The sequence below is a fragment of the Haemaphysalis longicornis genome, unplaced genomic scaffold (assembly GCF_048455015.1).
Source record: "Haemaphysalis longicornis isolate Haplotype H1 unplaced genomic scaffold, Haemaphysalis longicornis Haplotype H1 scaffold_1, whole genome shotgun sequence".
Taxonomy (NCBI): domain Eukaryota; kingdom Metazoa; phylum Arthropoda; class Arachnida; order Ixodida; family Ixodidae; genus Haemaphysalis; species Haemaphysalis longicornis.
Genome location: NW_027526203.1, coordinates 108,763,982 through 108,788,111, shown reverse-complemented (window position 1 = coordinate 108,788,111; position 24,130 = coordinate 108,763,982). Strand labels below are relative to the sequence as shown.

The 24,130-nt window shown below is 47.6% G+C and overlaps 1 protein-coding gene across 2 annotated transcripts in view; it reads right to left on the bottom strand.

Annotated features, from left to right (window-relative positions):
* Nucleotides 1-24,130, bottom strand: part of LOC144178940 (uncharacterized) — a 101,090-nt gene that overhangs the window by 71,907 nt on the left and 5,053 nt on the right. Inside the window, exon 2 of one of the 2 annotated variants that reach the window (XM_077707099.1) lies at nt 11,637-13,135. The exons of the other annotated variant lie outside the window; for it this stretch is intronic. Within the exon in view, the coding sequence (XP_077563225.1) occupies nt 12,011-13,135 (1,125 nt within the window). The 3' untranslated portion in view covers nt 11,637-12,010. Of the gene's footprint in view, nt 1-11,636; nt 13,136-24,130 lie in introns of those variants that run through there. 2 annotated transcript variants of the gene reach the window in all.

Sequence of the window (24,130 nt, the reverse complement as noted above, 5' to 3'; positions counted from 1 at the left end):
GCTTCGTAAAAACTGCGGACACCGTACACAAACGATTTGCTCCACGGGTTCGCTATTAAAGAGACCCCAACCCTAGACAGCTTGCAAGCGTAAAATGCCGACGTGAAAGAAGCCGCTTAACCCCTCCTTTTTCAGTACCCCCCCCCCCCCTCTCGGTTTTTATTTTTCCTCCATCCGAACCGGGCAAAGAAATTAAGGACAAGCTACCCTTACAACAAATGCGCCCATTCTCTATCTATGGGGCTACGAAACATCGCTGCACAGTTCTCTTGCACAGTGTCTTGTGTCTGCACCCAAGCACTGATGTAAATGCAGCCTTCTGTACGTGCTCCTAGGAGCTCAAAACAACTGAAGTTGGGAGGAGATTTACATGGTGTTATAATGCTTTATCGTGCACTCAAGTATCTAAGGTGCTGAGACTTCCAGCTGAGAGTTTAGGGCACAGAATTGCAGCAGTCAGGGGTGAGCGCGCGTCCTTTACATGCGTTTACGCGTTTTGACTCTTTCACTTTAAGAAGTGCCTTATATGGTTTGGGGACCTTCTTTTTCGGGGGTATAGTTTAAAGGCTCTATTCTAGAAGGCACGAGTTCAGGCTACTACCAGGTTTCCAGCTTCCTGGATTATGAAAGTAGTGATATTGCAGCATGCGATACACCTCCAGGGAAGCTGGCGCAATCGCGCGCAGCACGCCTGGCACATTCAGCGCGCCGGCGCCGCTTATGTTGATAAAGCACGGCTTGTGATATCATCCACATGCAGCGCCATCTGAAATCCAACAGCAATACTGATTCCCTAGCATAAACTAGATAACCTTACTACTACTTTGAAATCGTCAGCCTGGCTGTTGGCCACTCCGCCCGGCCTGGGGGAAGGGGGGGGGAGGAAGGGGCGTTTTCTCGGTGTTCTGTTCTTCCACGGAATTATGTTCGCTACATGGTTTGAGAGTAGACCCAGTGCAGCTCTGTGCAAGCACAAACCAAGTATGCGAAGTGTTCACGGTAGTGAACTGAACGCGCCCTCCTCCCGACCGTTTACGGCTTGGTTAAGTAAGCACGGTGGGCGCTGATCAGAAATCGCCCTAATTCAGCGTGTCGAGAGTGTGTTTGAGCATTGGCGAGTGAGTTTTAGACGTTGAAGTTGTTTCACGGTGTATCCAAATGAATGCCGCGATAAAATCGTGTCGTCATGGCCGCTCTTATCAGCTCGGACAAGACAAGAGTGGGCCCCAGTTCGGAACGAACACCTCGTGACAGTGGCACCATTTACTCGCTCTGGCCTGGAGACTTCATTTTTGTTTGGTGCTAAGTTCTTGTGGCGGCTAGCGGGCATCGAACGACAACTTTGTGGCTAGGACGCTAAGCCATCAACAAAGTCGACGCCGTCGGTAGGTGTGGCTTCGATCACTGCGCCGCGCCACGAATGGGCTGGGTGTATTTGATTAACATTAGAACGCAGAGAAAACTACGGAGTGGTTTTTCAAGGCCGTGTTTAACTCGTGACGCTGGTGGCGGCCGCTGCTTCGGCGTGGTTTGTTGTTCATGGTCACCGTAGCTGGCATTATTCTACCCTGACAGATCTTTTGAACGGAGGAGGAATTTGAGGTTGTTTTTATGTCCATAAAAGTACTTTGCGTTGGCTGTGCAGTCATCTCGCGAGCAAACACCGTTGGCGACGATTTCGAGCCGGCTTTCACTCTATGGCCACAGAGGAGCTAGTGTTGTGTGCGCTGCGGTTTTACGCGGCGTGGAGTTTCCACGGAATTGTTGGTGGTGACCGCATCATCGACAGCCACCAGTCGAGAGTGAGCCGGTGTGTGCGCAATGATATCACTGGGGAACAACTGTCTAATCGTCTGCATCTAATTGTCTGCAGCCGGAGTGTACGCTTCACTTATCGTCTACTAGCAGAACAATCTCGAACGAGGCGTCGCATGCCGTGCGTTTTACTTATCGTCAGCGCGGCAGATGCGTTGCATGTCGCTAACTTTTTTATGAAAACGTAACTGGCAGGATAGGTCATCCCTATACGCATATACAGTCAACGGCGCCTATCTATTATCAGAGGCGATCTCTACACATTTCAACGGGTCTTGTTTAGCGTCACCGTCGTATGGCAGGAAGCAGAACATGGAAAGCGAGTAAAAGGAAGAGTTGAGAATTAAAGTAACCGCGTGACACCAGAGGGAAGACAAGCGGGACTGGGAAGGTGGCGAAAGAAGAGAGGAGAGTGAGGAAATTGGACTATATGAAAAACAGTACGCTGTAGATAACTTCGTCGAACAAGAGCGGTGAAGAACTAAAGGAAATAAAGCAAAAAAAATCTGAAGAATTCTTGTCCTTGTTGCTATTCCTCCCTTCGTAGCAGATCCCACTTCGGGAATTGGCCGCAATTGGGGGTTTTAAGAAGCCATTCTGCCCAGTTGGCAAAATTCATCACACTGGGAATTTCAAAACCCCAAGTTGCAGACTAGTGCGCTTGACAACTGAACGTGATGGCACGGGAGTAGGAGAGGTGCTCACCATCCTCGCAGAACCCCATTTCTATGGAGGCTGTGGCGTGTGCCAGTCTCCGTGTGACGTAGGTCCTTAATTGATTGATTGATTGAGTGATTTATTATGGGGTTTAACGCGCCGACGCTACACAGGCGACGAGGAGCGCCGTAGTGAAGGACTCCGGATTAGTTTTGATTGATTGTGGTGTTTAACGCGCCGACGCAACGCAGGCGATGAGGCGCGCCGTAGTGGAGGGCTCCGGATTAATTTTGACCACCTGGGGATCTTTAACGTGCGCCGAAATCTCGCACACACGGGTGTTTTTGCTTTTCGCCTCCATCAGAAAAGCGGCCGCCGCGGCCGGGAATCGAACCCGCGACCTCGTGCTCAGCAGCGCAACGCCTTAGCCGCTGAGCCACCGCGGCGGGTGGGGTCGGATTAGTTTTGACCACCTGCGGATCTTTAACGTGCGCCTAAATCTTGAACACACGGGCGCTTTCGCTTTATTATTTTTAGGTCACCAAGAAATGAAAGAGAAGAAACTGACGCAAACATGGTAGAGAAGAAAAGAGGCCAGTCAAAGTAATTTGTGCCGAAAGACAAAGAAATGAAAGCGAGGAAAAGACGCAAGTACAATACTTAAGTAAAAACGTTGTTTACAAGCTTTTGCCTTCAAAGCACGTAAGAAGACTTAAGTGCGCCAAGGGAAGTTTGTATCAAAAAGCAGACGAAGGGTTGCGAAAACGTAACACCGAGCAGCAAATATTTCTAATGCGGCGAGTTTCCATCACCCGCTTTATTTTTTTTTTTTTTGGCCTTAGTCACGGGGTTCTGCGAAGGAAAGTTTGGCATACACCTTAATGGATCCATACAGCTACAAAGGAGAGCTTTACAGCATTCTCGAAACTTTGCATAAAAAAATTCGTCCTATACCATGGCGAATATTTATTCAACTGAAAAGTTTTCGAAAAACTTTATACCTTTCCTTTGTAGCCGTAAGGCTGCGTTAAGGGGGATGTCAAACCTTCCTCGGCTGAAGATGTTTCAGTTCCGGGACAGTGACCCTCACGAAAAAAAATTCTGCTCATGTGTTACTGGCAAGTCAGTGCATGTGTTTCTTATGCCACCCTGGGAAATGCAGGCGTGTGTCTTCCTCACTTTGTCTCATTTTTTAGCACCATTTTTAATTTTGCAGCCTTGACTGCCAGTTTTATTACGGTCTCACCGTACTACGAAATTCCCGTGCCTAAAATTTTCTCCGTTTTCTAAATTACCGAAATGTGTCCGCCCAGTCTAAAATGACAACAGAAACCTAACAAGAATTCCTGTCGTACGACAAAAAGAAATTGTTGTGACAACAGAAGCCCTCTTGTTACGACAAAGCCATCTGTTACGATAAAGCCATCCTAGAAGGTGAGTTCTTGTCAAAGACAAAGAAAGATTCCCGTAGTCACATCAAAACTTCCTGTCGCTACGACAGCGATGATATCGTGGCATAGCTAGCTACCAGAATCACGACAGAAGAATATGGCAAGACGACAACACGCAAAAATGCGACAAAGTACAGGAATATTTCTTGCCGTCATTTTTGACTCGGCGGGAACATTTTACCACTAGCTTTCTCCGTAAAATTCAGCGTACACGACTTTGCAGCGTACACGACTAAATAGCCACCGAATGCGCTGCTCACCGCAGGTGCGTTGCACAAATTTGAATACGCAGCATGCGATATTTGATCTAAACGGACCAATGGCAACCCAATGTCCTTCTCCTCGTAAACAAGTTGCAGTTTGTATGAGCAAAAGGCGATATTTCAACATTTCCTACTTTTGCTGTGTAAGGCTATACCCTGATCCCCTACTCAAGTCTATCTGCGTGGCAGTCGCCCTGCAGGCTTCTGGCATCAGCAGTTCAACACAACTTTACAAATGCGCCCAATAAATCACGCCAGGAAGCTCGGACCTGGCGGCGCAATGGTAGCGCGTGTGACTCCGCCTCCGAACGTTGCGTGTTCGAATCACGTCCGGGACAGGCGTGTTTTTTTTTTTTTTTTTTTTTTGCTCTTGCGTAATTCTTTACGGTCCATTGTTTTGCGCGCTCAGATGTCAGGGGATATTTTGGGATATACAATTTTTAATGCGAAAGGATTGAACGGGCAACTGTAAGAGATCCAACTTCGGTGCGTAAGGTAACCAGCTCGGCTTGGTTAGTGGTCACGGAAGCGACCCCGAACCTTCCGCCGTCCGCATAGCAACAGCTGCGGGTGCGCGCGCTTTTCGTCTTCCTTAGCAACGGGGGGAGATGGGCGCGCGCTGCCTGGCCGCTGACATAGGACATACCCACGTGGGAGATTGGCCAGGAATAAGTGCGAATGCACTTCTTAAGCGAGCCTGAATCGTCGCGCTCGCATAGCGCCTCCTCTTCCCCCTCACCTACTCTCCTAAAGCCCCTTTACTACTCTCCAGCTCGCAACACCCTCTCTCGGCGCGCCAGCCAGGCCACTACACTATATAAAAAAAAACAGCATCCGGCGCCAGGTTTCGATCTGCGGACATTGCGGCCGCAGCTCGACGCTCTACCGACTAAGCCACGGACGCGACGTTGATATCAGTGTTAGTAGCGCGCCTTATATCTTTAACGCATTCAAACTACGTCGTCAGCGGCGTGCGTTGGCGACTCAGCGGCGTTATTGGCGGTGAGCGCGAACACAGGCGGCGCTGCGAAGCCCGCCTCCGTGACGTCAGCTTAGGGATTCTCGCATTTGTCGTCTGCTTCACTCAGGCTCGCTGTCCCTGCTGTTTCTTTGCGCTCAGTCAACGTCTGATGCTTGTCCCCACCAGAATTGGCGTGTGGGTAACTTTTTATCATAATAATAGGCTTAAAATCGCATACACTAACTCATGGTGTCAATTAAAGTATAGTTTTGGATACCGCTACGGGAGAAACATTGCCGGCGCCACCCCATTCCTTGCGAAGCCGGTCCTGAGCGGAGCGCGAAGAGTCGGTGCTAGGCGTCAGCTTGTCAAGTAAGCATTCGAACAAAAGGAACAGTCAGCTGCTAATAACCGACAACAGCGAAAATGGAAGACCAAAACAAATTCTAGGCCTTCAGGGCTGTTGGCTTTGGCAGAAGGCATTACGATTCCCGGTAATCATATGTAAGGTAAAACACTTTTTGCAACCTTGCCGAACGCACGAACGTGTTTTGTCACATCACTTTACGTTGTCAAGGCATGAAAATTTGCCGACATGCACTATAGACTGCAAAAACTGTAGGTTGAGTTCCAAATAACCCAGTGTGTGTATACGTGCGTGCTGATTCTATACCAGGCATCTAACCAGTATGGAGGTTTATTGAGCAAAACGAGTCACGTCTTCGTTAAATTTATAGTAACACATATATGTTTGTTAAGACCTGGAGGGATATTTCGGAACATTTTGCACAGCCATATCTTCCCGATATTCAGATATGCGTTATAGGAAAACTGCACTCAAGAGGAGGAGGAGGAGTAAGGGGAGGAGGGGAAAACTTTATTTAACAATTAAATCGATCTGGTTAGTGGGACGGGTCCTCAGTCCAGGACAAGACAGTAAAAATAATTTTCTTCAAATCATAGAACGCCATCCCGAGTAGAATAGGATTTGTTCTTCGCGCCTGGAAGGGTTGAAAAGCAATAAAGAGCTACTTGGAATTCTTATTCGGTTTCGATTCTTGTAATATATGCAGGTATACTATTTATTACGTTAGTTAGCGAGAATATCATGCCTTCAACACTGTAATCATGTCATCATTGTTCGAGCTGAGAGTCAGTTCGTTATCATAACGATATAATTACGATAGAAATTCGGATCACAAAAGCCGCCTTCGAGTAGTGTGGACCACGTCGTTTAGGGCGCGATATCGGGGGCGTAGCACAAACCTTCTCATTGTATTTGCATGTGAATAAACAAAGCACGTTGCGGATATGCACCTTCTTGCACGCAGCCGTAATGAAAGCCAATTTGTGAAGAAGGGAATGTATGACATACCACATGAAAGAAGTATCCACACGACCTTTGTGAGCCTCTCAAACATCCCGAAACCTCCTAATAAGAAGTTGGTGACGGCGCAGAAAAATTAATGCGTTGGGCAGAAAAAAAGAAAGAAACATTAATCTGATACAAGACAGCAACAAAAGAAACAGAAGAAAGCCGCTTTATTTCCTGCGTGCGATGCGCGTGTAGAGGCCAAACTGTTGAGTCGTCGTTGGAGCATCTCAAAAATACTGCAGGGAAGCCTACGCATTTTGAATACTTATCGAGAAGCTCTGATCGCTGATCCTCGTGAATAAGCAAGAAAGGACGAGTTACACACGATCTTCTGACCGATACTCTGAAGAAAGATGTGATCTATCTCTTCGTGTGTTGCAAACTTGTGGGGGATACAGCTTCAAATTATTCAGATGCGTCACAAGCTGGCAAAATAACTGAGCCGCTAGAAATACGCTTTTTAACGCACTACAGCAACGAAGCGGGTGATTTCTAGCCCAGGCACTGCTCCCCCTCACAAGCGGAGTGTAGCAGACGACAGCGGCGCGAGTCCCTAAGCCGACGTCAGAGCCAGGGGGCGCCACTCAAACATCTCACCGCCAATAGCGGCTTGATAACTGCGTGGTGTACACGTGATACTACAAACCCGCTAGTTCTGCATTCTCTCACGTGACTGCGCCTCCTCTCCCTTCACTCCGGTCGGCGCTTCGCAGCTGCGGTGCGCTGCGGTGCGGTGCGCTCCTCCTCTCGAACATACACGTTAATTCACCAAGATTTCCGCAGAGGGACAAACGAGGCGTGTTAAGCCGAACGTGATCACGAGGGGGTGTTAATGTAACTAACGGGCAAAATGCCACCAAACTTCAACAAACTCCCCCTCATAGCATTACCCCGTGCTTCGAACTTCCTTATACTACCCTTCGGGGAAATGCGGGGGAATTTTTTTGGAAAGAGTGCCGATTTTGTCTTTCACCTCCTGGACGTTCGAAGCAACCTCTTCAACTGCCGTTTTGAAATCTACCAGATCTTGAACTGTTCTAACAAGAGCTTCAATAGTTGTTCCTAGCGAGTCAAGTTTACTGTTGACAGCGGACAGCTGCGAAGAAGACGAGTCACCTCCTCGGTCAGAGGCTGGTTCAAACTGCTTGCCGGCGTCATTTCGGCAAGTTTGGCACTTACAATTTTCCCGCTTTGCAGCGCTCATCTTTGAGTAGGCACTTTCAGTAACTGCTGAACAGCTCTTTCCAGGGTGGTAACCCGCTTCACATTTACAACATGTCAAGAATTTGCCATCCGGCGGCAGGAGCTCTGAACATTCGCCACATGAAGAAGACATAGGCCTGGCAGTCAGCGGAAAAACACAAGGGAAAAAAAAATTTCAACAACCTTAGCTCACCTGTCGAGGTGAGGAAAAGTGTTAGGGCCCGTGAACGGACGGCCGCTCCCTGGGTATTCCCGGTGCACGTGTATTCCTGGTGACTGGGTATGTATTATATTTTTATAAAACATGCCGAGTGCTTTTATATTTTTATGAGAAATATTTGATACCTCGGTTGTGATGTTTCTGAGCGAAGCGGCAAATTACACTGTATGTCATCATATCTATTCGTTGATGATTACGTACGTTGTGGTTACGCAAAAAAACATGGCGATTTTACTCTGAATTTATGCAGTCGAGAATAAGGCCCGGAATTTGATATTTCTTATATTTATACTACCTGCAGCATCGGCCATTTTTGGACTCACCGCTTGATCCCGCCTACACGTACGCCACACTTTCGCATAATGAAGAATTTACAGCTTTCGCATGAAAAGTTCCAGAAGACGCTTAGCCTCAGCCCCATTCACACTCACATTGCGTTCTAATAATGACTTCAGATATCATTACCGCGCTAATTCTAGCCCCGATATATGGAAGGCACGAGTAAACCAAGCTACACAATCTACAAATATGATGGAATAATAATGATGGAATGAGTATTAATAATATTATTGTTATTATGATTATTATAATAGTAATATGATGAATATTGTTAGTGTGATGGAATAATAAATGTCATGGAATAATGACCATGCATACAATAAGCCTAAGGAATAAGAAATAATATAGCGGGTAGAGTTCATCCTCGGCTACTCATCGCCAAACACATTCGTGCAGGCTTTATTACCCTAGAGATCAAAGATGCAGGCAGAGGCATCAATAATCTTCACAACAAAAATCATGCACCCTTCGCTTTAAGAACGACAAGGGTTGAACGCGAAGCTTTCTTGTCAGCGATTCCTTGATTGTCGTCTGAACTTTGGCTTTAAGCCACACTCAGTTCGTACTTTTCATCGCGGCGGCTTTGACTGCACCATTTGATTTTGCAAAAACAAAGCTTTCGACCATCGTCGTCCTTAAACGGATGGATGCATGAAAGTGGCGTGAAGGAAAAAAAACTAAAGGACACCGCTTTCAAGGTCGGGCAGACGGGGAACTCTGTCATGTCTGGCATTTGCACTGACCAACGAAAGTGAGACCCCTCCAGCCTAAATTGTTTTCCAGCAATAAACTTAATTGGATGAGTTCACTTCGTTAATTATGGTTTTTCCGCAGGCGCAGCTCGCTACACAGTTGGGGCTCCCCAGTTCTTATTAAAAACTGCATCAAGCCGCACATACTGCCCCCAGCTGCACCCAGAAGATATGAAGGTCGTATTACTCTGTCCAAGGAGTTTGTCAACGCTTCGGTAAATATATCAAATAAAGAAAACTAAACAGCCTAACTGCTTGAGAAGTCCTCGTTGTGAAAGTAGCCCGACAAAAAGGCAACGGTGCCGTTTTATCCCGCCGCAGTGCTCTAACCTTTTCACTCGCCGCGTGAAGCGTAGAACGCAATTCCTAGAGGTGACCGTGCAAGCAATAGTTCTTGTGTAGGGGTAAGCTCGAGTAGAATGGCCGCCAACTTATTCGTGTGCGTCTGTTGTGCAGAGAAATGTCCGGCGTGCCGCGCACTAGCACAGCTCAAGGAGGTCAATTGTAGCGCCTGGTAATGTTCCTACCTGACTTCAAAACTTGGAGTAACGACACAGAGTGGGAAATTTAGTTGCTGTCGTTGTCGAGATGCGAAATTTCAGAAGGTATGGCTGAAAAACAACGGGTTTTAGAAGAATTGTACCAACGTGTGTGCACTCACAAGAGCCAAATATCAAAATTATGTTGCGAACAGAATTTTATATTGGGCTCACATTTTTATTTCGGCCTGTAGAAACTCAGGCACCTCGCAAACCTACATGCTTGCTCATATTGCGCAATCGTTGAGAAAAAATAAGATCCTCAAGAAAAAAATCTGTACACATCATTACCCCCATTCTTGTAGCGGAAGAAGTTGCAACTAACCCCATCAGGCTAGGCAATATTAGGCCACATATTAGGATATGACTTCTGAAAGTGTCCACGTATTCTTCACTGCTGAACCCTCTTTAAACGGTGCGGCTACTGAGCAATATTTCGACTGCCCTTTGTTATCTATACCACTATACACTAGATTGGCTCGCGGTAATTCAAACTAGAAGGGACCCAAGGATTTTATTTAATTATCAGAAGTTCTCGTAAATATCACTCGGGGTAAGATGATAAAAGATGCACATATATTAATAAATACAATATACACACAATACTGAAGTGCTATTGACGCTTTCAAACAATCACAAATGAATGAGTGCTACGTCTCTATACGAGACTTCAAAACCAAGCTTTTGTTGCCAGCAATAGCAGCCAGTTTATTGCGCGAGTTTTGTGCACTGGTCGAGATCTTGCGGATCCCCCCAATCTGCTGAAATGGTGTAAATGCGCATCTAGAAGCGGCAAATTGAGGAGATATTTTCCGGCAAGGGCAAGCAAAAAGTAAGAATTAACCGAAGTTAGCGTTGCCACCGCTTGCCCGCCATTTCCACCGAAGGTGTCTGGACCAGCAGGCAGCAAAAGGGCAGTGCGGTTCACCTGTAGTCAATTTATAGGAGCGTGAGGCAACCGCGAAGAATCGAGCGATAGCGGCATGTGTGCTGTACTGCTTGGACACGCCTGCCCTGTGCGCTGTCTCGACAGCAGGTGCTGCCCAAGCAGACGACGCAGCGACTAGTTTGGCCACCGCTCCCGTGGTCCGTATACCTCAGCCCACAGGTGTAGTGGTCGTGTTAGAAAATGTTAGGGGAGAGGCAGACAACACAGCTTGATGGATGTCATTTCTCTTCCTCGCCATTGTGGGCATGCAAAACGTGTACGTGTGTTAAGGAAAAGGGGGGAGACTCAGGTTTAGATTAGGGAAAGCGGGCAAGCGTTGCTATCAGAAGTGTCGTCATAAATCAATGAATCATTGAGCTAAAATTGGTTTTAACGACGGCGCTTCAAAGAAAAGCAATTCGTTACTTGACGCTAAGTGAGGGCGCGATCACTCCTCTGTAGAGATTTGGAACTCTCCGGGTACTTCAGCCAGCGCATTTTGCAATAAGGGCTCGCATACGAGAAAATAATTGGAACAAAACTATGTGGGGTAACAAACGTGAGTTATGCACTTAGTAATGCGATGCAGCTCCATCGTTTTTCATTTTGGTTTGCGGTACTCGCCGCAACGATTAACACCCTCACAGCGTCACGAAGTAATTCCCCCCTCCACATTAAAATATTTACACTTTCTGCAATAACGACATCCCAGAGTACCTTTATACCATAGGAGGCCTAATACGCTTCCCTTATTACATCCCTCTCGGTGGTTTTTGTTATTATGCGAGTTGTCAATTTAGATGAGAAATAAAATGGGATGGGGTGTCATGTGTGTACTTTCTGGTGGGAACTAATTCGCTACTAGGTTAAACTTATCTCAAGAAAGCAGAAATGGAACAGAGTTATGGCATAACGCAAGCTAATTGCCCTTTCAGCTCCGCCCAAGACAAAACTATGGCCGTCGAAACGCCAGCAAACTATTCATGTTCCGCACTCAATATACAACGACAAACACAGGAAACTAAATATTCGGACGCCAACTTCCAACTGTTTATTCAGCACAGATAAACGAACTACATCACAAAGAAGTTTCGCTAAATCACACTCAAACAACTGATTCGCGAGGGCTCTAGTTCGTTATCTTTACTAAATCGTCAAGGTTAAAAAGAAATTGATTTCAAAATTGTAATGAGGTGTGTTTGGACAAGTACAGAGATATCCGTAAAAAGCAAATAAAGCAATGGCAGGACCATGCAGTTGTCGTTACAGGGAGCGTAATTTCAGCGGACGGAAAGTTACGCACTATGAGGCCAACGGTGATCATCTTCTACTGAGTTGTTGGACCCCAAATGTCTGTTTAAGCTGCGCTTCTGCAGTGTACAGAAATCAGTTGGGTAAACAGACATGATTTAAGCATAAACGTTTTTGTATCTAGCATGCAAACATAAACGTCCGTACTAAAAGTTGGTTTCGAAGCCTGCGAGGCTGAAACCCAGCGCCGTTTGTTTTAAAAAGTGATAACAAGTGTCATTCTATCACCCTTAATAAAACCGGAGCTTCGGAGATACGACATTTCGGCAAAAAATTCTTGTTGGAACCCGCAGCGTCCCGCTTCCGTTAGAGCGCCGGTTGGGGCCTTTCTCAAGGCGACGTGTTTTCCAGGAAAATCCGGATGGCTTACCCGCACCTCTGCATCATTTGGTGTGGAGCGGGGTCTTTGAATAGTTTTGCCGAACTTCAAGTAGATATACAACGAACTGCCACTAGATCCTTTCGCGGCAACTTGCAAATACTGATCCCGACGGTACCAGCGTGTAAACAAGCCTATTAGGTTATCGTTCTTAATTAGGTTGTCGACGTTAGTGAGACCCACAACGTAACCCCCATCTTGGCATTCCAGTTTGCCCATGAATGGTAACATGCCAACGCTCGTATATCCCGATGCAGAACGAAAGACAGTTTCATACTCCGCACCAGGCTGCTGAAGTTGTTGATCGGATCTCTGGCGCAGCAGATCCAGGTAAGCGTGAGAGTCAGTCGCCATCAATTCCAACCTTCTGAGAATATGTTTTTTTTCCAGCCTCCAAGATACTTCGGTTGTGCTCATCGTCCCGGCCTCGCAGGCATCGCTCCTCCCCAAATCGGATATACTCGCAAGGTGATCGGAGAGCGCATGTAGCTGAGATCGAAGTTGCTGGTGAAACGTCGCCGCAAGCTCCCCTAAGGTTTTTGTGAGCCTCGTCTGATTGTCGGTTACGGCTGTTGTGACGGCCTCGATCTTGTCCCCGATGTTCTTAGCCTCTTCCAAAACTTTGTTCAATGTGCTCTGGAACTCCGGCAAGCGGTCGTGGTGGGGGTCTAGAATGAGCGCCTTCAACTGGTTAAGGCTGGATGCAATGTCGTCAGCGCTAAGCGTAGGTCGTTCATGCAAGTTGAGTTGTTCAACTTGAAGCGAAATGGCCCCGCAGTGGCATCCAGACCTGTAGTGCCTCGGAAGGTCCTGATGTAGAACAGGGCCATTGCAAATTGTACAGGAGACGACGTGGAAAGTGCACTGGTCCTCATAATGGGTAAGAACGTCTTGAGGGGTGCCGACGAATGTGCAGCCGTATGACTCGTTCCAGCAGCAAGCCTTTAAAAAAGAAGGAATATTACGAAATCAGCGAAAACTGACAAATTTGCATAGATCAGGGAACTTGAGTAAGATTATTCAACACAAATGGAGTGTTTATTTGCCAGGCAGTTCGGCGCGAACGGCGCTCTGGGAATTGTTTCGTTGACGCTTTGTTGCGAGCTCCTGGCCGAAGAGGGTTGTCTTATCACGTGCTAAAAGCGGCGCATTCATTCGTTCTGTGCGGCGTTAGGCCGCGCCCGGAATTGTCTCACCTGTGCTGCAATGCTTCGATTGACAATTGATTGATTGATTGTAGCGTTTAACGCGCCGACGCAGCGCAGGCGATGAGGCGCGCCGTAGTGGAGGGCTCCGGATTAATTTCGACCACCTGGGGATCTTTAACGTGCGCCGAAATCTCGAACACACGGGCGTTTTTGCTTTTCGCCTCCATCAGAAAAGCGGCCGCCGCGGCCGGGAATCGAACCCGCGACCTCGTGCTCAGCAGCGCAACGCCTTAGCCACTGAGCCACCGCGGCGGGTTTCGATTGACAACTGCTCCATCGGAGGGGATATTTCCGCTTAGGACTTCGCTCCAAGAGGCAGCGAAAACTCGGCGGCAACTCCGTTTGACTGCTGCTTCTGTTTTAACAGGACAGCGTTAAAGGGACCCTGCAACACTTCGACTTTTTTTTTTATATCGTAAATCCTACCGGAACGTCCTCAAGAAACACACTCAGTACTTAGAAAAGGGGTCACAAAGTGCCTCAGACAAATATTACATCTCCGTCAAAAAGCTTAAAAACTTGCTGAACACAATTCCCTCTCTTTCCCGGGGTATTTCAAGCACTGGAATTACGTCATTACAGCCAGCAGTGTAGCTGATATTGTCCAGCTTTCTTTCAGTTGCTGCAATAAGCACATTGGGTAGCCACTTTAAAAATGCCACAGAATCAAAGGGGAAACAGAAGGCGCACTTTCCTCGACGAGCAAATCATGCAGTGCCGCTCCGGGCTGGAGATTACTGTAGCTTTCGCAGTGCTTCTGTGTATAGACGCGAAGGAAACAATAAAAGCGTTTATCGGCACTGTTGCAGAGTCCGGTTAATGACAACCCCACAAAACGTAGACATGGTACGTCCGGTACTGGGTAACAGCTGGTTAATGGTAATCGAAGCCATATCCTGCACTGCAGAGACTTAAAAAAACGGAAACTTTGCGCAGCCTCTCTAAAGTACAGCGTGCCTTTAAATATGCTGCAGCTAGCCTTGCTTTCCAGCCCACCGGCAGCGTTTCCACTGCCCGGGTACGCAGCGTCAACTACGAACTAACGCTATCATGACTCACATATCCAGACCTAACCCTAGATGTTCTCTTCTATTTTGGTCTGTCAGGAAACCACCTTCAGCCAGTATATCCTGCTGTCGTCTGCTGGTTCGACTGGGGCTGGCTTGGCGGCTTTAAAGGGCGTAGGGAGTATACAGGGCGGCGTATGCTTTCAGTTTCGAAGAGAACGCAGAATTCACTTTCTGAAGTCATTGGAGTGAACTTGTGGAACGAAATAAAGTACAAGAAAGAAGAAACGTTGAAGAAACAGTCAAACGATGGGAATTCCACAGGCCGAATCATGCGAGTCTAGTGGAGCGGCGTTTGGTTGGCTTGTGTTCATCTTCTAGCGCAGCACGTTTCGGAAACACCCAATTACATCCAGAACATTGCTGATCGAAGAAGAACAGTCTAGATGAGTGACGAACGGGTTATACTCTCACTATCAACAGAAATAGACGGACGCGCCCTAATGGTAGAAGGAACACAAGGATGCTCATCTTTTACGAGTGATACGACAACTGAACAGCCAGGTGGTGTCAACAAGAGAAACTGAGCAATTCTGATCGTATTTTTCGCGGCAATACCTTTGTGCAGTGGTTCTTAAATGGAGGTCCGCGGAGCCCAGGGGTTTGCGAGAGCATTGGAGGGGTCCGCGAAGCCTCCTCCAAAACTTCTACCCTTGCCATTCTTTCCTCCATTTGGCAGAACTTGCGGCAATGCAAAAAGGTGGCTTCGCCGCGTAACATGTACGTTCAGTTTTTCCGCGTAGCCCATATGCTTTTTGCACAACACGCCAGCTATGAGAAAAAAAATACGGAAAAGGCAGCATATAGGTGTTTACACGACTTTTAGACTCAAGAGCACATTGTTTAACATTATGACGTGCATCGCCATAGAAGCCAAGCCCAAGAGGTGGGCATTGAGCAAGTGTTGGGGGTAGGTCGTAAACTGTAAGTTGAAATTGTAGGACACTATGACACTGACTGACATGTATTTCACCGTGGGTTCCCCCGTCAATTTCGCAAGTCGAAAGGGGTCCCCGGCGCAGTCATGGCTGAGAATCACTGCCTTAGGTAATACCGAGACAGGTATTATTGGCATAAACTTAGTGTCGTCGCTTTTCTCTCTTTTTTTTTGTCGTTTTGTACTCCCATGGGGGACCGGATGGCATCCCAAAAGCACTTCTCCCAGCAAAGAAGGCCGTGATAAAATTATTTACACGGAAGCCCGTTTCCAACTGCTAGCATGACTCATGTATATCAACACTCTTTAGAGGAAGTAACGCTTCGACTTATGCGAGACAAAAGTGATAGCGTTTTTGTACTGAAAATACACGACTGAAGAATTTCTCAAAAATAAATCATAAACCTGGTAAGCAACGGTATCGAAAATACGGAATAAGAAAGCGCAAAAACTGCACAAGGGTAAACCTACGATGCTGTCTTGTGCTTTCCGCTTTCATGGTGCCATCAGGTGCTTTAAATCAAACCAGTACGGTCGCTGTCTCACGGCTCACACTTAACTGAGCGCGGAAAAAACAAGTGCTATGCGCGATTCCTGCCCGCTCGAGCGCCGCTGCGAGCGTGACCTTAATTAGCCGCTGCTAGTGGCCACGAGGGTTCAGGAGAGTTTACCTTTCTCTGGCACACTGCTAGACTTGTGCCGCCATAGAGAAATTGATATGGGCTATTAATTCGATTCGTTCGGTGCTACACGAGAGCAACGAATGACGTTCTATGCCAATGACATTCGGTGAGCGAATGAGTCCGGGGAAAACATTCGCGTTAGCTTCCGAAACGAATGAGTAGCCGCGACAACAGTGGCCCAGCACTCAGCATAAAGCTTAGTAATAAATCGGTGATTGGGCCGTATATGAATATGCTCCCATAAATGCAGTTTTACGTAGAAGAGAAGGCGAACACCACCTCTACCCTTTTGCTCCAATAAACGTTTACTACTACTACCTCTGCAAAGGTACGCCTGATTGCTGTTACCTGAATACGAATTTATTGTCTACTTATGTCACCGAGAACAGTGGTACATTTTACTCGGAAGCAGTATTTTTATTTATTTATTTATTTATTTATTTGTTTGTTTGGGGAATACTGCAGGTCACAAAGACAAGCAGGAGGGGCACAAACACAACCACAAAAACAGTACATGAGTTACACAGCTTGACTAACCCTTTCGGCCCTGGTAGTGTGAATTGACGACATCACTTAAAAGTTCCCCTAGCGCATAAAGAACGAAACCAAAACTGGTAGTTTTCAGGGGGATTGTTCTTCAGTGATGCCTGTTGGAATAGATATCACTGTTGTAAAGCTGTACGCTACAAAGACGAAGCAGCTCCGGCGAAGACGAAATTATGACATTGAAGAGGAAAAAATGGCGGTCTGAGTTTTATTCCCAAGCTGGTAAATCTCTAAATACGTGCACTACGAAGCTCATTTTCTGTTTGTAGGTCCAAGTACTCATAAGGTTTAGGAAAAAAAGCAAAAGTGATGTGTCCGCTCAACATAATTTTCTAATTAATTGCCTCATTAGGAAATCTTAATATTTGCACTTGCAGCTCCATTTTTTGTTTATGGGCTTATGGGACCTCAAAATTTAGGAAAACACACAGGAAACATTGTTTTGCTTGAAATGAAAAACCAGGACTGAAAGGGCTAAAATACATCTGCATAAGAGGATAGCGAGTAGAAGAAAAATATCAAATCAAAGAAATCAAGCAATATGCGGAGTAGGGGTCAAGATTCACCGAAATAAACATTTGGTTCATCAAGATCTAAGGTTTGGAGGTAATCAGAAGGCAAGTTGTTCCATTCTGTGGCAGTTGTCGGGAAAAAGGAAAACTTAAATTTGTCCGCGCTAAGTACGGACTTAAAGCTAGGACATGAGAATCAAGAGGTTGCCTGGTCGAAACTGGGGTAACGTAATGTGATGGGTCTAGCCCAAGTTTGTCGCTAGTGAGTTCAAGAATTTTAGAGGAAGAAGCTCGCGTCGCGATTGTAGCCTCTGGAATTCATTATCTCGCATTAGATTAGTAACTGATCTACCATGACCATACTTCGAGTAAATAAGACGCACTGTTCACCTTTGTATCTTTTCGAGGGAATATATGTCAGACTTAGTATGCGGATCCCACACAAAACAAGCGTATTCTAGCTTAGGGCGTATTAAAGTGTTATATGCTAATAGTTTTACTTGCGAGGGGCGTCTCTGAGTTTGTGCCTGAGGAGACACAGTTTACGGAAAGCCGTGGACGAAACATCGGCAATGTGTACATTCCAACACAACTTATTCGTTACCGTCACACCTAGGTTTGTGTATTAACTAACTTTCTTTAAGGATTGGCTTTAACAGGAATAGGAAAACTGAAAGGGATTTTCGCTGGTAGAAATTCGGAGGAAAACAGATTTATCGAAATCGAGCACCATGCCCTTTTGTCGCACCACAAAAGAATATTGTTAAGGGCATTGTTGAGGGCGATTTGGTCATCTGGCGAGTGTACATCAGTGAAAAATGATAGTCGTTTGCAAAAACTCGTATTTGAACCGGATCAGTAATAGCAATAACAATATATCGTTGTAATAAATTAACAGCAGTGGTCCTAGAACACTCCCGTGCGGTACGCCGGAATCTACTGGAAGAATAGGTAATGTCCGGCCACAGATGACATACTGTTTCCGCCCGTTCACGTGAGACACCCAGGACACTACGTAGTTTGGGATCCCTATAGTCTAATTTCTCGATAAGCTTGTTATGGGAAAGACACGGTCGAAGACTTTACTGAAATCTAGTAACAGCACATCGACCTGCCTAGCCTTTTCTAAAACAGAAGAACTGTGATGAACAACTGAAACCAACTAGGTGACTGTGGAAAACCCTTTTTAAAACCATGCTGAAAGGGAGATAAAATGCGGTTATCATCTATGGAGCTGTTGATACGAGCGGCAATTATGTGTACTAGCATTTTGCAACGTGCGGAAGTCAGAGATTGGTCGTTAGTTTGGTATGAACTGTGGGTCCCCTTTTTTCAGAAAGAGCCGATCACGTGCCAATTTCCAATTGAATGGTAAAGTTGATGAACTTATAAATATGTCTACCCCCTCCCCCCTCACAGTTTTAATTCGGTGAAGCCGATTTAATCGGCGCAGCTCCTGGACTCCTCGCCACCGCCGACCCCTGTTATCACAACTGTCATTCCCCTTGCCACCACCGTTGCCTCTTTCCCAAGTTGCACAATCTGCTGACAACGGCGATAGCGTTGTTATCAGATGGCTGCGGATAATCAGCGAAAGCCGGAATGGCCGCAAAAATGATCTAAAACCACCAGCGGCGTTGCCGCCTGAAATTCCACCTCGCGGGTAGGTGCGAATTCCTCGCTGTTACTGGTTCGCCTGAGCGCTGGCGTGAGGCCTTAATTCTTCTACAGCTTGCAAGGCTTTGCGAACGAAATTTTTGGTGAGGTATTTCAAGCCTAAGTATGTTCCAATCACCGGCCGGTTTCGAGCGGGTTGCGGGCGGGTTGCGGGTGGAAGAGGGTGCGTGCGCGCACAGCTGCGTTCCACGCTATTACTGGCGAAATGCCGTTGTGCTAAATTTAAACGTGGAAGTCTTATGGCTCAATGCGCCCTCTCAGGTGTCCTCCATAATCGAGCAGTTAGGGTCTGTGTTGGTGTGTTACACAGCGAGTAATCTGCTAAGGCGGGAGAGGGAAACGACGGTCACATGTTTGTCCCCTAGAATAAAGCTCGAGATCTTACACGTTTTAACTCTCTATGGAGGCGGACACATGCCGTTCGCTTGGAAAAAGAAGAGCGGCAATTGAAGGAGCGTGGGCCAGAAGAGATGCGCGAATAGACGCGAAAACAACAGAAAGCAGGAGACGCCGGCGCAACCGCCTTAAGTTGCATCTTTACAAGGCTGCGGTTCCGTCCCTGGTGACCAATAACTTGCCCGCTTGGAACAGCGAAGTGGGTTAGGCCTTATGCAAAAGTGCCGCCATCTACCGGAAGAAAAACGAAACGAGCACGCGACGCCGTGTTGGGGGATGGCGGTCGCGGGATGGCTTGGTACGGAGCGTGTGAGGGGCTTTCTCGGCTTGACGATCCTTTTATTGGCCTCGAGGACATACCGTGGCGCCACCTACGAGTGACGTCACTTGTAGGACGCCGAATCGTGTTGTCATCTGCTACAACACATTTCACGTGCGTGTGCGGAAGCGTGTTTTTTTGTTGTGGCCACCGTCTCGCCCGCTCCTTGTGGATTTGATGCAAATTACCCAAAAAGTTGTCTGTAAACCAAATAATTCGGGCAAGCAATCAGCGACTCGCTTGTTCCCGGCGGCACTGCCGCGTTTAGGTAGTTGCCACCATCGCGACCCATAGCTCTTACATACGCAGCCAGCTAACGCCATGGAGGATGCAACTGATGCCGAGAAAAGTACACTGTAAATTCATTATGAAATAATTCTGACAGGACATATCTGTGCAAGCAAACACCTTGTAACAGCGACGGAAACGCGTCGCTCACTTATGATCTCAGCGCGCGAACTGCTCGTATTGCCTGGTAAATGAATGATCCGAGAACGGTGATCAGATTGCTTCGCCGCACATGCTTAAAAGTATTGTTATGGTCTGCAGTTTGGCTTAATCAGTGCCTATTTCCCCTACGATGTTTTTATTGTCATGCCCGGATTTGATTAACGATCACTGCCGTAGCCTGTACTCTGCACGGCTGATTTTTACTTTTCGCGACTTGTCCGCAATGTATGAACGATATGAACGCGAGTTTTTAACGCCTTCGAGCGGGTTCGGCCAAGGCTATATTTAATTTTAATTAGGTGCTTGGCGTGGTAATTTATAATTGCAGCGTGTTTTGCATGTTTACAGTAAGCCGGCATTTCTCAAGCATCAATTTCGAAACTCACGACTGCTCACAGAAGGCGAGGCGTACGAGGCGAAACACGTCGTTAATGATTTCGGGTAATGGGGATATTTCGAATAGGAGAACCGAGCGTTGGCGGGCCCCAAAAAGTTAGAGGAACCCAAACGCAATACGTGCGTGCGCGACGGGAGGGCCTTCGCCAACAGCTCGCAGCCGGCTTCGGATGCACGTAATCGGATGTTGGGAACTTTAGGCTTGGCGTCGCAGCAGATACTTCATCGCCGTTAGAGTTGCGAGTGACAGTCCCTAACAGAACGTTTCACCGCGCTGGGAACTCTGTAAGCGCGGTGATTTCCGTTGAAGCGATCGACGATCAAGATACCTACACGGCCTCGGCCGATTCTTGCGCGCAAGCATAGCCATCCTTCGGCCGCTCGCCGCACCGTGCGTGAACGGGCCGGCGCTGCCGGGACCGACCTCCGCGGCCGGTCGGAGTAAATCGCGGCAGATATTTGAGCATCGCTTTGAAAACCACAGCTGATGACACTACCTATCAGAATTTTTCATCACACTAACATCCACTTTCACCAATCTGGAACTTCTTTTCCACGACTTGTGTGATTTTAAAAAGCGGCGACAAGTTCTTGCTGCCGCGACCTGCGTCGGTTCGAACCGCAACGTCGGATGTGCGGCAGGCACGGCGGGTGCGTGTGCTCCTGCGAGTAGTTAACGCTTCACGATTTCCTGCTTTATGCATTTCTTGCAAACAAGGGAAATCTAGAAACTTCACTCGGCGATCGTCGTAGTCCCCATTGTTGACCGGGGAAACAAGCCGCTGCTTACGCTTGGGTCGCAAGCGTATTACACCACCACGCTCATGGTGTTTGCGGATAATCTAGCACAGTTGATACGGTTATACAGTCACCATTAGGTCGAACTGCGTTTGACGCACTGAGAAATAACTTCAAACGAAGGAAATTAACACGAAAATACTTTTAGAACGCGCTTCCCAAGCGAAGTGCCACGCGCAGCAAGCCAACTACGCTGCAAGATAGGAACGGTGATCCTACAAGTGACGTCAAAACGATCGCAGCGCCGGCCTCTCCAGTGGTGGGCCTCGCGGCCATATTGGCCGCGAGGCCCATGGCCGCGAGGCCAAGCGCAGCAAAATTAAGCGCAGCAAAATTAGCGACGAATGATCTGTGGACCTTTCTTTATTGCCCACATTTGCGGGTGACTTCGTAAATACGCATTATGCATCGAAAAAGTACTCAGGGAGGCACCGGGAGGAAAGCTGTTGGAGGCTTTCGCGTTTCTTTTTTTTTTTTTTGGGCTTTGAGAACGCAAACATTGAAAGTAAATCCATGTTGGTTCGCATCCTACGGGTTTCTCAGTAGGACATTCCTGAAACGCTTCGTTGCGGGCTGTCCTGAGGTTAAAATGGGGGAGGAAGGGGGGCACTCGCGATATAGCTATACGCTAAGGATCCTTTGGGACGCAGAGCAAACCCGCAAAAGAAAAAAAATACTTAACAAAATATATTGCATACCTGGCATTTTTTAACAACGGAGCTGTTGTAGCTGACAGTAATGTGTAGCGCGTAACGTGTGTGGCGTGTGACGCGTTAAACATTGCCAATAAATTACCAATAAATTGCCGAGCGCTGGTGAGCGCGTGCCTCGCAGCGGCCGCCGAGCGTCCCCAGCACACGAAAAGGCTTTAGCAAAAAAAAAGAAAAACTGCAAAAACCTGCAGAGCGAGAAAATGACGCGCGCTCGTGAGCGCGTGCCTCGCGGCAACCGCTGAGTGTCCTTTGATCGCGCCGTGGATAACAAAACTGGGTGCACACTACCGGTTACAAAATTCCGCTCGAAAAATTTGATCTTGGGAAAATAGGCTACGGTCGAACAGCAGGCGACGGGCGGTAAATGACCGATACACGGAATTACTATATACGTACGTTACTTGCGCTACTCATGGCGCTACGTGAAGGTTGCAACTCTCGCGGATCCCTTATTTGTTGTAACGTTTGCCAAACGAAAGAATGCGTAGTACTTCCATAAAAGCCTACCGAACGTCCAGAATAAAAAGAAAACGCGGGCGCGCAAAGCACAAACGGCAGACTCAAAACTCTACCCGCATGATAAAGTACGAGCTGACCGATGCAGTGCGCCTTAACTACCAGCAGAAAGGAGTGCTCCGCGGCAAATACAGGGCTAGAAAATAGCTCACTTTGGACCTTTTAATCATGCACATATTATTCGTTTCGTGACTATGCATGCGATCTAGCAATAATACTACTGTGCGAAGGGAAGTCGACAACCGCAAGCGACTTCACGCAGGGCTCGCGTCATGTTTCCGCTGAGAAAAAAAAAAAAAGATGTGTACGCTATTTCCGCAGTCGTCCTCGTATCATCTTTGTGCACAGCAAGTTACGCGGCAGTATTTGGGCATCTTGGACAATGATAAATGCCGACGTGCGCGTCGCTAACCCCGGGCTATCATATGTACACAGCGGTATCCGGATATCCGGGAATCCCCCAACATGGCGGAAGTGCACGCTGTTCCCGCTAGAGGGCGCCAGTTTTTGCATAAGGTCTATAATGCTTGTTCAGCTTAAATGGGTGTCAAAGCAATATTTTCGACGGTTTCTTTCACTTCCGAGGATGCGCACCCAAACGGCTGCCGGCTCATGCGTGCACGGGTTGGGAGGCGGGCGTTCACGCGCAGCGATAGCTTCCATGCCGTTGCCAATGGCACGTCCATTGTGCTGTCGTGCGTGGTTTAAACGTGGACGTCAGATGGCCCAATGCGTCCTACCTGGCGTCTTCGCAGTAGTCCAGGGAGTTCGGTCGTTGTGTTGCACAAACAGTAAGATGGCCACGACACTAATGAAAAAGATAGCTCTACGCGAGAATAAGTACGCGAGAATGAAGCTGGGGTTATTCCAAGTTTCATTCTTCTAATTGGCTAAAAGTTGGCTCAATCGCTAATGGACCTTTTCCGGACCAAGAAAAGTTACTAAAAGCACGATTGGTGTCTCTTTTAGCCATAGTTGCCGGTGACGCTGTTTTCCAATATAGCTAATCACGGGGAAAGCCCGTAATGATCGATTGCTCGTCAACACCAATGTTTCTTTCCCAAGTTGAGCAATCGGCTGACAACAGCGTTGTCGCGGTTATCAGATGATTGCGGAGAATAAACAGGAGCGTGGATAGACTTAAAAACGACCAAAAGCCGGCGCCGGCACCGGCGCCCATCACCGGTTGCCAGTTTATGCGTGCACGGGTTGTGGGGGGGGGGGGGGGGGGGGGAGTGGGCGGGGAGAGCGTGCACGCACACCTGCACTTCATGTCACCACCGGTGACATGAAATTCAGTTGGTGGGACGTTTCAACGTGAAGAACTCATGGCTCAACACGCCCTGTCAGCTTTCCTCCGTTATCGAGCGGTTTTGTTCTATGTTGGTGTATTACGCAGACAGTAACATGCCTGTGACAGGGGAGGACAAAGGACCGTCACGTTTGCCCAATAGAAGAAAGCTCCAGGCCTACCAGTTTAACTCGATATGGGACGGAAGGATGTCGTTCGCTTGGGGGAAAAGCGGAAATTGAACAAGCGTCGGCCTGAACATAAGCGTTGCCTGCTCAAGTCCCAGCTTTTCGAGTAGCTGCGAATCCCTCTCGGATGAACGACAACTCACCCGCTTGGAACGCTGAAGTGCGCAAATATGACTTTCAGGGCGACATTTTCTACGGCTTCTTTCACTGCTACGCATGCACAGAACCTGTAATCGGCGA